The sequence below is a fragment of the Haemaphysalis longicornis genome, unplaced genomic scaffold (genome assembly GCF_048455015.1).
Source record: "Haemaphysalis longicornis isolate Haplotype H1 unplaced genomic scaffold, Haemaphysalis longicornis Haplotype H1 scaffold_2, whole genome shotgun sequence".
NCBI lineage: Eukaryota > Metazoa > Arthropoda > Arachnida > Ixodida > Ixodidae > Haemaphysalis > Haemaphysalis longicornis.
In genome coordinates, this window is record NW_027526295.1 from 233504012 (window position 1) to 233518278 (window position 14267).

A 14267-nucleotide genomic window follows, 5' to 3' on the forward strand; every position below is an offset into this window, starting at 1 on the left:
ATCGTGACGTCACTCGCCCAGCCGCTCTATAAACCCGCAGTTATCGGCAATAAAGCGTTATTCGCCCCCTGCCGTTTTATTCTCTCTTATATCTCCCGTGGCCTGCCCGTTCACATCTGAATGACTACGTGCAAGACTCGGTTGTTTCCAAAATATCAACTGTGTTTTTTCATGCATGCTGTTTCGACAGACCGTTCCCACCAGCCTTTAAAAATATGTTCGTAAGTTAAATAAAGTGAGCGATTGACTTGCAAGAAGTGAGTTGGGGAGTGCTCTATGTGCACTGTGCCAAAAGCGACTCAGGACGTACCACTCTCAGTGAAATTTAAACGGTTTTTCTTCCACGCTGTGGCGACAGCGACCCAAGAAGTACACCCTACCCCAGGCTCCAAAAATAGTGCGCTAAAGTACAATGAATTGAGGGATTGCCTAGAAAAAGTGGATTCCCAAAGTTCTGAGCAGTGAAGCTTTATGGAAATTGTGCCGAAAGAGACCCGAACCGTATCACTCTACTCCAGCTAAGAAAAACAAACGCGTGCAAATATAGTTCATTGAGTGTCTGCCTTAGAAAAAACCGAGCTAGTTAAAATATATATACAAGGGGAGAGTTTAGATTCCAAACCAGAGCGGATAGAAAGGTCAGAGGCGGTACCTTGACGCAATGAAGCCATGTGATTTTTGGTAACCGATGATGTAGGGTCGTGCGTACAGACGTTGGCGGCAGGGCTATACGAAGTGCCTTAAAATAGGTGCTAGTATATGAAGAACTAGACCCTAAGGTAAATATAGCGCGGGAAGGGCTTCCTATGCTAGTTGTTTTAAGGAACCAAATAGTGAGTACATAAACGCCTGCTACACCATAAGGTTTTCTTATAGAGAGCGGCGTAATCATAACTTTTTTTCGATGAAAGGTGTTTGTCCGACTTTGTTCACTTCATAAAGGGGTGGTGCTTTACAAATCACCGTAATTAAGTGTGGACCTACTCACTAAGATGCTTCATCACTAACCAGTAGCCGCAGCATAAACCCGTGGCCCAAACTAAAAACAAAAACAAATTCGAGAGTATGCTTCCTCTGCTACGTAAAGAGGCATTTCGCGGAATCAGAGTTTTAAGAAAACAAAAAGGCACCAAAACGTTCTCCTGTTCCTTCAATATCCACTTGGACAATGAGGATATTGAATTCGTTTTTGATATTAGCGTTACCAATATTCACTTGTGAAGCACCAATGCTAGTGTCATGTAATACTAGAGCACCCAGTATCTTTCAGGCATCACCATCTATTTATTTATTTTGGGGTTAGTTCAGCGCTGCGTGCTCTGAAATCACGTCTATATAGCCAAAGCGTGACAAGGGCCAAGGGCCAACAGTTGGTCTGGCCCGTTCGCAACAATGGCGCCGTCGCGCGCCTTCCATTTTATTGTGTTTCATTTTTATTTTTGAGACGTATGGCACGCACTTGAAGCCACATGACGCGCCGCAGCCAATGGTTCTTTTTTTTTTTTTTTTTTGCCTCCTGACACCGAGGCCATATTTTCGCTGCATGAGCCACCTATGCTATACGGGAAAATATGTCACTAGGTGTTATCTACCTATACTATTTATAGACCCCAACCTACCATTTTCTCCGAGACTGTCCACGACTCGCTACAGACCACTAGGCACGTGAACGTGCTCTCCTAATAGATCTCACCAATCTAGGATGTGAAATTATCATTAATGGCACTGTGGAGCTTCGGCTGGAGCGCCGGTTTTTGGAAATTGACATATCTTTGTGGTCCGTGTGCGGAGAGTTTGAGTGCATTTTGACCCCCTCGAACGAACTTATTCTCCAAACAACTTCCAGAACAATTAATAAGGCATTAGCCCTTTCCCATTCGCAGAAATTCCTTCTCTCTCTCTCTTTCTCTCGGGAATGTTACCTGCTTCAGCCCCAAATCCACAATCGAACACATGCCATATTCCTGCACTCTGGATGTTATGCTACACTACAACTACAACTTTGCTACACTACAACACTACAACTTTAGGTTGTAGTGTTAAAATATCGCCTTTATAGAATCATTATACTCACCTAGGCGGACGTCAGCAGCTTTTGCTGTGTAATAAAAATCCCATTAGGGTTATCGCCCCATGATGTTTTTACTGCAACGAAATGGCGTACAAAAGAAAGATTGTTTAAAGGGGCACTGACACAAAAATTTTGCATCTAGTTTTTTTTTTGTTGCGATAAGTAGCTAGTGACGTACTTATCACCTGTAGAAACCTCATTTGCTTCAGCGTGCAGCGGTTGTTTAATTAGAGGCATTTTCAATGCGGCAGTCGCAGTTTTGGTTTCAGCGAGTGCCGCGAAACGATGGATTTTGTGTCAACAAAGCTGACCACGTGATCGTCGGGGGGGATATCACAAAGCAGAGCTGCTGTAGCACTGTCGAATCCGCATCGCCGGCAGTTTCTGCAAACGCCCCCATGTACTGATCTTGTGAGCCGCTTAATTAAAAGCGACCGTGGACGTGACGCAGGCGCTGCGAGTGCAAATGCTACCGCGGCTAAAGAACGACGCGCGACGCTCGAGACAGTGGGTGGCAAGACGCGTGCTGGGAGCAGCCGGCCGGTCTGCCTACAGGTCCGCCTATAGATGTGTTCGGCTTAGCACTGCGGCGTATATTCGATTGCCGCTCTCGTAAGCGGTGCAGATGACAATTTTAAAGACGATAGTCTTTCTTGGGCTACTTAAACCCAGAAATTTTGGTCTGTCTGTATGTCTGTCTGTCCGTCTGTCTGTCTGTGACTCGATTCAGCCACCCGGCCAAAGCAAAACAATGCCTGCGCAATAGTCTTATATAGTCACAGCTAAATCTACCCGTCTATGTCCGGTGTAATGTTCATTCTTGCCAACATTGTTGAAGAAAATTCCCCGCATTTCCCCGAGGGGAAGAATGTCAAAGTGCGAATGCACGAGTTGAATTTGCGCAGTTCGGTAATGTTCGCGAAAGAGAGATCACACACACACACACACACACACAACTACAAAGAAAGAAAGATGCATTTATTCACAGACACCTATTTGTGTTGTCGTTTTACTTGATTGCTAGAGCGGATCTCAGCTTTGAAATTTCGTGTCAGTACTCCTTTAAGCGGGTGCATTAGCCCTTCTCACGCCCGATTCCTGGCCAATCCCCCACGTGGGTATGTGCCATGTCAGCAGGAACAACAACAAGAATGAGCCATGGGGACGCGGCCAGGCAGCGCGCGCCCATCTCCCCCCGTTGCTATGGAAGACGAGGAGCGCGCGCACCCGCAGCTGTTGCTATGCGGACTACGGCGGCGGACGACTCAGGCTCGCTTAAGAAGTGCATTCGCACTTAAAAAACAAGACATTGCGCAAATATGGGACAACAAATCAATGCAGAAGTGATATTTGCAGTGTTCCTTTATAAAAAAATCAAACATGCTTGACTTTGGCGAAATTAAATACTTCATCAACTGCAGAAAAAGAATTCACTCCGCCGTCGCCTGCTGTCACCCGCGCCACTATAGCTTCTGGCGCCATTTTAAGAAATCAACCGGCAACAGTTACGCAAGGTTCCACTAGATAGATTACACGTTCTGCTTGCAACGCACGTGGAGTAGGGAAACGCGGTTCTATAAACGTTGAAGTAGAGCGCCTCGATTAACGCGCGTCTTCGCCGTACGGCAGCGTTCGCATCGAGACACCCGGTTTGGAGAAGTGGAACGCGGGAAACTTAAAATGATTTAAACAAACCTTTGGCGTCTTTACCTTGGGGAGAGCGCGACGCAACAGGAACAACATGAGAGGTGAGCGGGAATGCGAAGGGCGGCATTTACTTCGCAAAATCCGATAAAGACTATCGTCTTTTGACGGCATTTGCAACGAAAGGAGCAGATACGCGGCCAATTTTTTTAATGCAACCCGCCATCGCATCATTAACTCCTTTCTCATATGAGCTGCCATGGTTGGGACTTGGGTACAATTTCGTGCAGCGGTAACAAGCTATCTCTCGAGCTACCTGCGCCGGCCTGCGCCACTTCGCGGCCGTGGCCGCCGCCTGCACAGCGACCGTGCGGCTCACTCAGTGGGCTTTTCGTGTCTCCGGCGCGTTTTCTCGTCAAATGTAAATAAAAAGTAACAAAAACAGAGTGCCTGGAATCGCTGTACAACTTAGGTCGCGGCCAGCTGCCCGATGAGCCGACGAAATCACGGCGCCTCCGCCGCCAACGATCGGGTCGTTCGTTCTCGCGAGCAGAAGCTCCGCCCTCCAATTGGAGCGGCGAGCCGGGCGAGCCGGCGGAAAACGCTGGCAGTGCGGAAGCGGCAAACACAAACCCGTGACGTGTTTGGATGTTGTTTATTTACAAAATATCCACGGGATGTCCATTGCGCGAGGTCCTCTGCTGACTGCTCGGTTGCATTTCACACACTTTAAAATTGATTTTAAATATGTTCTAGGCTGTATTCGCCGCTGATATTTTGCAGATGATGTATGTGTGTTCACACAAATCTATCTCCGAAGTTATCCCACCTTCAAAATTTTGTGTCAGTACCCCTTTAATCTGAACGGCCATGCTGAGTATGTACATCACTGGTGCATTAGTTCTGGCTTTTCTTCCAGCCTACGCAGTTAAACAAACTGCGCAGGCTGGAAGAAAAGCTAGAATTATAGCTAGAGCTAAAAGTTCACAAATTAAAATACGAACATCGGTGCGCGTGGTTTTTAGTATATGATCCGCATTCTAAAAGAAGGGCTGTGCCTGCGCTGTAAGAATAAGTTACCAGAGGGCTTTCCCAAACGTATTCCTGCTGTGCCCGCGCGGCCCGTCGCCAGGGAGCGCAGCATGTACTAAAAACCACGCGCACCTTTGTTCGTATTTCAATATATTACGATAGTACATAACCTCCAGTGTACATTTATTTATTTGCAGGAATAATTCATACAGCATTTTTCCGCTGCACAGATACCAGTGCAAGTGTAAATGAATCGAAAAAATTATAACGGTGCAGACAGAAAAGTTTTAATTAAGGAGCGGCAGTTGCCAAAATTTAAATGTCAACTAGTCGTCAAGACCAGCCTCTAAACAAAAAGACAAAGGACACCTTCTGGGGGATAATTTAAATGCTAGATGCACGGTTAATAAACGTATAAACTGTACTTTCATTATGGGTACACAAATTAATGGTAGCGCTGCCCATTTATAAAGTTCGCGTTTCTCGAAAACTATGGCTACCTCGTGTATAGCGAGCACGCCCGAAATGCGTCGCCGGATACTCCCTGAAATGAGAGTCCTTTGTAATGTAGCAGAGGTAATGAATCAAATAGCTCGCTCGATAGCGTCATTCGTTTCTCGCTGAGAGGTACGTAATTCATTTGTACGGATGGCGGGATGTGCTCTCTCGGTAAAGGCAAAGCGCGTGGCACGAACCGCTTTTCGTAGGCTCCCAGTTTCGGCCCATAATCTTAGAGCGAGAGTAGAAGCGCGTGCTTCTTAAACACGGCGGGAAAATAGGCACAATGCAGAGACAAATTTCCTTGCACATCTCGGGCCTGTAATCACTCCGTCCAGCGGCGAACGTTTATGCATGTCCCTAAACGGGAAACCAGTGGTTCTAACATTTCCGGAAATCGTATCTATCTCCGCGCCACTATTATGGGTTGGTCTGCAAGAAAATAACATGGTGTGGCGAACTGTGTGGCGCTGCTAAAGTTTACGACGGGGCTACAACCACAGCGCTCTGAGGTTTACGGAAAGCGCGGACGGTCAACGATGCTGGGACAACGACGAATTTGTGACGCCGCGGCATATAAAATGGCAACCGCAGCTTGCGTACAATTCTTGAACCGCGGAAAATTTGTTGCCTTCTTTTTTTTTTTGTTATTTTTACGTTCAGGCAGCTTGGGTATACTGAGAGCTGTTCCGCTCAAACCTGGGTGCTTGCCGAAAGGGATTTCAGGGAAATGTCAAAAACACCGCGTGGCGTGTTTACGACCGCACACCGTGGAAACTAAAGCACCATACCGCCCACTCGACCCCCATCTCTTCTCTTCCCACCCGCTTAAAAAGAACGTAAAAGCGTGCCTCCTGATTATCAACTGGGCCAAATCGAAACTCCGTCGTGGCCGCTTCCCTCACCGTTTTTGTCGACAAAATTGCCATTTAAACACGTGCAAACCAGCTTTTTATAGATCCTATAACAAGAGCGAAATAGAGAGAATGATACATTTGACCTTCTCTGCACAGCTGTGCCTTCCCACAGTGAACCTGTGCGGGCTAACCAAAACACGCACTCAGGGATAGATACACGAATCCCCCCTACCAGTGAGTGTTTCCGTGCCAGAAAAAGAGGCTCAAATACATCGACAATGTTTCGTGCATGTTTTCTTCTCTTGCATTTGGACGACGCATTTTGTAAAGGGTGCTTAAGTACAGGTTTAGAGTTGCATGTAGTCGCTCGTGAGCTTTTTGATTTAGGGGGACTTTGGCCTCCCTGTTTATTGCTTTCGAAGGAGGAAAATTTTTGGGCTTGACACTGGCTTCCCAGTTGGGCAGCGAATTGCAGAGGGGACAAGTGCAGCAAAGCGTTAAGGTTTGGAAAACACCAGGGCTACTCTGACGAAGTAAAGGCAAAAAAAAAAAAAAAATCCTAGAACAATTCAGTGGTGAAACGTCCGTTCTGAGCTGTGTTTGTGCTAGCGCAGACGCTAAGGGCTCAGCTCAGTCCGGGGAGCCTTTGCCTGGCGGCGGCAGCGATGCGAACGACGGATGAGCACCGATGGATTTTCAATTCAATCTGCGCTGCCTCGACAACGTATGAAAACAACCCCCCCCCCACCCCCCTCTTCACGCACACACACACGCTCTCCACATGAGGACACATCTCTCGTCTCTGTCCTCTTTCCGTTGCGTTCATCTTCGTGGCTCTTGTAAACATGTTCTCAGGAGATGGATTCCTAGCACTTGAGGTTTATTGGAGGACCAATGCTTGACAGGGAACTTGCCCGTTGCTGTTGCTAGTGAACGTCGAACACCATGTCCGCTGTGTGCGACACTGAGTGAAATAAAACTCTTCCTGAATACATCCCGGAATCGGGTTAATATTTTTTTTTCAGCTTGCGGCTGTTTATGTACCTCTGACTAACCATGCGTTTGCTTTAGAAATCGAATTTATAGTTGCACCGTCCCTGGCACGCGAAAGGAAAAGCCATAATGAGGTTAAAAGAAAAAAAAAAAGAACTGCGGTAAATGTAGGGCATTGATGCTTCCTCCGACGTGCGGATTTTCATGCAGGGAACTGGACTACGAGAAGAGTGCAGCCTCTCACGTTTCACTGCACCCTTCACGGAATCCCTGTCAGTCGCAGTTGTCGTCACGAATTCAGACTTCGAAGAGCGTAGAAACTCGGTCGATTGGTATACATGTCGCTTGTTTTGCGAAACAGCTCAAGATGAAGTGGCGGGACAGAGGAAGCGAGATGACACGAGGCACAGACTAACAAGGGAAATATTTCTTGCTAAGACTGTGCAGAATATATACGAACGCCGCGAGGGGAAACAGTCAGAAGCAGATGGAATAGCCGTAGGCGAGAGAACTAAGTAAATTGTGTAGGCAAATAAGCGGGTTTGTAACACAGCGCTACTGGGTTGTTGCGATTACGAATGCTTCGCAAGTTGCACCTGCCTTTTCATCTTCGGATCGCTTTATAATCACTCATTTATCGAGCAAAGGCGCGCAACCGCATTCAAAGCAGTGGTCGGGTTGATGGCTTCCAAGAGAATCTTTATGAGATTATGCGTGTGCCCCTAATATATAATTCAATCCACGCTCCGCTCGGGCCCACAAAACACTGCCCGCAGGCCAGAGGAATTTTGTACCCAACTTTGTATGTGCGCTTAGCCAAGTATACAGTTAAACCTGGATGTAACGAAGTTGAGAAAAAGTTCGCAATTTTTCGTTACATTCAGGTTTTCGTTACGTGCAGGTTTCGAGTTAAGGCTCGCGGGAATGAAGCAGAAACGAAGCCAAAATGCGAGAAATCTGTGAAGGTGAACTCACCATTCATGGATTTATTTCCCCGCGAAAAACTGCGTGAGTTGCGCCTCCTGCTTTCGCATCAGCTTAGGCACTGCAAGGCGCTCCAAAGAAGCAAGGTCACTTGCCCCCGCATAAACAACGGTAACTTAAGCATCGCTTTTGCCTTTTGACACTTTTCAGAGTCTTAGCGCGTTACAAGAACCAAACATATGATGTAAGGGTGCCTCTTTGTGGACTTGGTGCTCTTCACCACACTCAAGAATGTTGAGGCGGTGCAAGCTGGGATACCATACCAGGTGGCAACATTATTCTTTCGCGCCAGCGGAGACGGCATTTAAAATTGTGCGCTTTTTTTTAAAAAGGCGCAACTTTTTATTTTCTAGCGGCAGCGCTCATCACAGACGAACCGATACCACAGAGAAAAGTGGAGACGCGCTACTACAAACGGACAGGACGGCCTGGCACCTCAACACTTTAAGAGCGGTAGTTTGCGGTGCGAGCAGTGCCGGATTAGGAAACTTTGGGGCCCGGGGCTACTGCGTCCTTGGGGCCCTAATGATGATGACGATGATGATAAGGATTCCGGTTTAATATGCGAAAAGTTTCAAAGCCCATGTTACGTTCTCTGATCAGTGATAAATTATGCATAATTTTACGCTTTCCGGAAGCTAATTTCTTGGCTTGATGTCTAGTATTATACAACGGATTTTATCAGGCGTAAAAGTTATATGGGTTGATTGGCGGTTCATCACAGATTCACAATTAATCGAAGCGCCGTGTCGGCCTGCACACGCCATGGTACAGAAGATTATTTTCTTACAAGAAGCATATTTTATAAAGACTGTAAGGTTTTAGTTTTATTTTTATTTAGTTTTAGTTTAGTTGTAAAGTTCTCCACCTGCATATACGGGAGGGCTCAAAGTCCGCGCAGGCAGCTGTCACTCACAGACATCTGCCAAATAGTTGGCTGCCACGGCTTACGGGCCAAAATCCTGTAGGTTACCCGCATAGGCGAGAAAACACGCGGCGGTTAGAACACGCGCCGCCTTTGAAGGGGGTGGGGGGGGGGGGGGGGGTGGATGGGGGGCTCAGATGTGTCGCGCAGCGCAACCTTCCTATCACAGCACGATTAGCACAAAGACGATAAGCAGAAAAATGTCACTTTTTGGGCTGGGGAGTGGTCCGCTTCGTGCGTGGATTTGCGCATGGCCGTCGAACTTTCAGCAGCGATGAACTCCTGTTGCGCAGCTGTGATGGTCTTGCTAGTGGGTAAGCCGTTACACATTAACGGGTCCCCTTTGGGTTGGACAGCGACAGGTGAGGACGAGTGATGGCATCAGACAACAGTTTAATAGGGATAGAATGTCTCTGCTCACCCCCACGCTGCTGCTCCCGTCGGTGCCGCGCAACAGTTCTAGCAGTTCTAGTAGTTCGTTGTCGATCGGTCGGGTCGTTGTTCGGTCGTAACAGGCAGTGGAAACACGCTGAAGCTTCTCGTCTAGATTCTGGGTCTACGACGGAGGCGTAGATCAGCTCTGATCACTGATCAGCTCGCCGACTTCGTTACATCAAGGTTAACCGCCGCGACGTTTCGTTACATATAGGTCGCAAACACTTGGGCTTCAATGGAGCTGGAAATGAGTAATGGAAAAACTTCGTTCAATCCATGAATTTGTTACATAGAGGTTCGTCACGTCCAGGTTTAACTGTAGTATGCGCTTATTTTAAAGTTAAGCTTCCTTTGCCTCACTAACGGCGACCGTTGCGAAAAAGCACTGCAGGAAAGACAACTTTCTCTGACGATGATGATGACAGTGGGTAAAGTGAAAGATAGCGGAAACGGGAACTATTCGCTGTCTAGAGCCAATATCTTCAATCTCCTTCGAAGTCAAAGTCCAAATCGTTACGCCTAAAACGCAATGCAGGAGAGCCAACTTACACAACGACGTTCTACAAAAGCACACCAAGCGCAGGTGCATCATCATCAACTCCCAAACAACGACGACAACAAACGAGTTCCTCACGGTACTGGACTTTGATTTTACTCGGTTCGAGGCGGCACGAAGCTTCGCGTTTCAACCATCTTTGTCATTAGAAGAGCCCTTGAATTCTTTTTCTTGCGTTTTCCGACGTAGTTCATATGGCGCGTGGCTTACTGACTAACTTTACTATGCCCGGCGCTTAATTAGTAACGTGCGCTGTACAAGTTCATTCTACCCCCGTAATTGTGGGGTTGGAGAAATGTGGAGTGATCCGGGTTTGTTCTGGTGTCTGGAACTATATTTCGCATGCCGATGTCTTTCCCCCCTGTAAGCCGGATGTGGAACCCTTTACTTACATTATGCCCCAAATTAACCTGTTTTGAGTTCGGTAGTGATGGCTAGATAGAAGCTTCAGCATGCGTTGATGTTTCTGACGGCTGAACTTCAATGGCGGTGGAAAGCCTACGGGCCTCCATAACGCCGCCGTGTTTGTCTTCCACCATCATTACTGAGTCACAATCAGTAGAAACAACGAAAGTCTGATAATATTTTACGTAGCAAGTGCTTTTTCGCGCCTATATATAGAACGCCGGCTGGAGCTATGCGTTAGGTCAAAAGACCTGTTGTGTTCCCATTTTATTCGCTCCAAACCTGCGGGGTATCACTTCATCCTGCTGACAACTGCCGCACGAGAATGTTTAGGCAGGTGGTGTTGAATAAAAGTTTTCATCTCTCTCTCCCTCGCAGCTTTGTTAGGTAGCATTAAAAAGGATGGGAGGAATGCCCAGAAAAACAGCACTTATGTGCTGGCCGGGAGTGTCATAACATTTCCTCTTCCCCTGTTCCTACAAAAAAAAAAAAAAAGCGTTTACGGGTTCAAAAAAAGTAACCGAAGGAATTCGGGTCATAAGTGGCTCAAACGCGACCCACAAAGCGCACGACGCTGGCATATGCGGCGCTGTCCTCTTCCATGGCGTTCCGCCCCGCATCATCGTACGACGTGCTTGTCTAAAAGCAGCTGTTCTGACAACTGCTACATTGACACGGGGGTCGACCCTGCGTACCAGAAAGCAGGTCTAGCTGCGTCATGTGCTGTAGCACGTGTGGGTTCGATAGTGAGGCTGTGTGTGCGAGACAATGAAGTGCTACGCGAACGATTCATATTGTGAAGCGGAGCTGTACAAGGCTTAGTTAGCTATAAAATCCGACGTGTGTAGTTTATTAGAAAGGTTTTTAATTAGAGCGTTTAAGCAGGTAAACTCTACATAGCATTCTTTTTTGAGCAGGAAAATATTGGAGCTGCTTGCTACCAGAAGTAATAGTAATATGATTGGTATGTATGTGTATCTGTTAAATAAGTGTTCAGTAATGCTAAGAATAAAGGGAAGTTTTGGAAGGGGGGTACCGACGCACAAACTTTTTTTTTTTTAATTATTCGCTGGAGTCCCTTTGCGTTCAGCCATACGGTTTGAAAAATGGACGCGTGACATGAATGCTTAATGCGGTGATTTAAGAAATAGGTCAACCTTGAAAAGTCACCGGAACCACCTTTGAAGGAATTGTACCCCCTTATTTATAACGTGTTATTAGTTACGATGTTTTCTGGACTTATCAGATGTCATTTGCATTTGTTTGTTAAGCATTGCGTATTACAAGCTGCGCATTCAAGTTACAAAGCAGACTGCTTATATGCAAATTTAAATTGAAAATATACGGCTTGTAGAAACCGTATCCTCTAGTACCCTCTTAAAATTACATTGCTTCGCTGATGGCACAGTTACAGCGAAGGAGTACAATACAAACTTTGACCGTAGCTAATGAGCCATTAATGTCGCAGAGTAAAACATTGTGTTTGCAATATTACATTCACTATGATCATACGTGTCTTTTTTTGTGAAATCGAAGGTTAAGCATAAAGACAGTGATTTTCAAATGACTATTGTTTGCTCCTCTGAGAAGTTTCGAGACTGCCTCACTGGTATGACAAATGCTGAATGAAGCCGAATGCTGGTATGGCAAGTTCTGAGACCTAAATGGGACATCCCGTGCCTCATCCACTTACCTAGGTTTGTGGCTCCGAGCGTGGTTACCCAGACGCACAGGTACAAGGCGGGCGGAAGCAAACCTCTTCGAGACATGGCCGCGCAGTAGGTAGCTCCTTCTTCAGGTCTCGGTGCCGAACATCGACCATCTCTGCAACATGCGAACGACAGCTTCCGACGGAGCGGGGGCCGCCTCTGATAGTGACGATATCTCGTTTGTCATCTGCTCGCTGTGTATTGCCCACAACTTTGCGAATGGGTTGCAGCTTCTTCACGACGTCTCCTCAGCCGGGCGTGAAGATCTTCGCCACCGCTGAACGCGCTGCGCTGTTGATTTCGCACTCGGAAAGAACAATCCAACAATACTACGACTTTCGTTGACTTGGGTGCACCCTCTGTTGCAGCTTCTAACTTCGAGGGTAAATATTTTCCGGCGAAAGATTCTTGGCTTCCTGTTCAGTCTTGCGTGAAGTGCAACTTTCTCAACACAACATTCAACACACACAGAACACGGACGCAAGGAAAGACAAAGTGATCTTGGTGTTCGGAGAACGCAGAAGACACGCACCAAACTTGGGGAAAACTTTAGTTTGAAAGTTTCAACTTGGGTCCCACGTAGGAACAGGTGGCTTAAATTGTAACAAGTGGGGAAAGCGATCAACCGCGAGACTTTTCCTTTTACACTTGTGATGAACAGATCGACGTCGCCGGCAGCGAAAGCGGTCTGGGGGGGCCCTGCGCAAGCGTGTCCTCGCGGACGAGGCGACGGACGGGCTTTGAACCGCGGATCGGCGCACAACCACGCGACGACCCTGAGAGAGAGAGGGGAAGGAAAAACGGGAAAGGGGAGACGGTTGCTCCCGACTCCGCTCTGGGGCGCTTCAGTCGAATATGAGCGCCCGTAGAAGCGGGCGCAATGTTAAGCGGACGACAGAACACGAAGACCAAAAAAAAAAAAAAAAAGAGGGGGGGGGGGGGGGGGCTGCGGTAAGAGGCAAGTGGCGATACTTCGAGCTGAGATTCCTCAGAGCGGGCATATAGGCAGGAAAGAGCTCTTGAGCGGGTGGAAAGAGGCCAATAAAAGCCAGAGAGGTGCCAATGGGTTGGTTGAGATTGGTGTTTTACAGGCGGCGGGTGCGTGTGACTTTAACCAGAACGCGTAATTTCGGGAAAGCTGATTCCAAGGCACTAGATATTGGCATGCCAGCCCACTTTTGAGTACACGTCGTTTTCAGACGTCTGATAAGCTGACATTGAAAAGAGAAAATGATGGTTAGGAAAATAGACAAATGGTGACGTTCAGGGTCATCTTCGATGGGTTTGCCCTTACAACAGTCCCTGCTACAGTTTCTATCTTGACTTGGATATCGAAGACAGCGCTCGGCACATGTCTTTCTATGACAACAAAAGAAAACAGTGCGCATGCCTAACTACTAAAAAAATTGTACCAGTTACGGTTCAGGAAGGACAATTTTGTTTCCATACACGGGCCTATGCCTTTTTCTATGCAATGCTCATCTTGGCAAACTCCCGCTAGCTTCTCAGCACCGGTTTTTGGGAGTTGTTTGCAGTTCTCCGGAGACCCTATATGGTTACAATAATGAATTCTTCTAATACAAAATACCGTGAACACAAGGTGTACAGGGCGTTACATCGATAAATGGAACACTTAAAATTTCTTTCTAAGCGAACCGCCGCTCCGTTCGCGCCCAAACCTCACACGAAGGTCTAATTTTGTGGTCTACTTTGTTTGCCACCGGGAACAACGACGGTACTTACCTGTTTATTCTGAAAATAAATAAAAAACGATTTTCGAGTATGGGAAAATGGCGACCAATTTGGACGCGCAAGCTCATCTTGGAACGACGGCGTCACCTGGGATATGCAAAACAAAACGCGCGATGGCGATTCACGGTAGGAAGGAGCCAAGTGAGGTAACAGAGGACCAGAAAACCTCTTTCGTTGATAGTTTATGATGACCACAAATAGTTGTATAGTTGCTCATACAAATCTTGGTAAAGTATTTCGGGGTTCATCGCTGTCAATACCAGTCACCTCCTAGGGCCTAATTCTCCAGAACAGGAGTATCGTTTTGAAGCGACGTGGTGTTTGCATGCGAATGCATGCATTCTTGGGTAGGGGCGTCGCTTTGGGAGGCGGGAAGGTGCATAGGAGATACGGGAAGACCTTTGTG

The 14267-nt window shown here is 47.1% G+C and overlaps 1 protein-coding gene across 1 annotated transcript in view; it reads right to left on the bottom strand.

Moving 5' to 3' along the window:
- The window catches only part of LOC144170125 (neuronal acetylcholine receptor subunit alpha-10-like), a 176706-nt gene extending 163840 nt beyond the window's left edge, over positions 1-12866 (bottom strand). Inside the window, exon 1 of the mRNA XM_077699706.1 lies at positions 12094-12866. Within this exon, the coding sequence (XP_077555832.1) occupies positions 12094-12169 (76 nt within the window). The 5' untranslated portion in view covers positions 12170-12866. The remainder of the gene's footprint in view (positions 1-12093) is intronic.
- Between the last annotated feature and the right edge of the window lie 1401 nt (positions 12867-14267).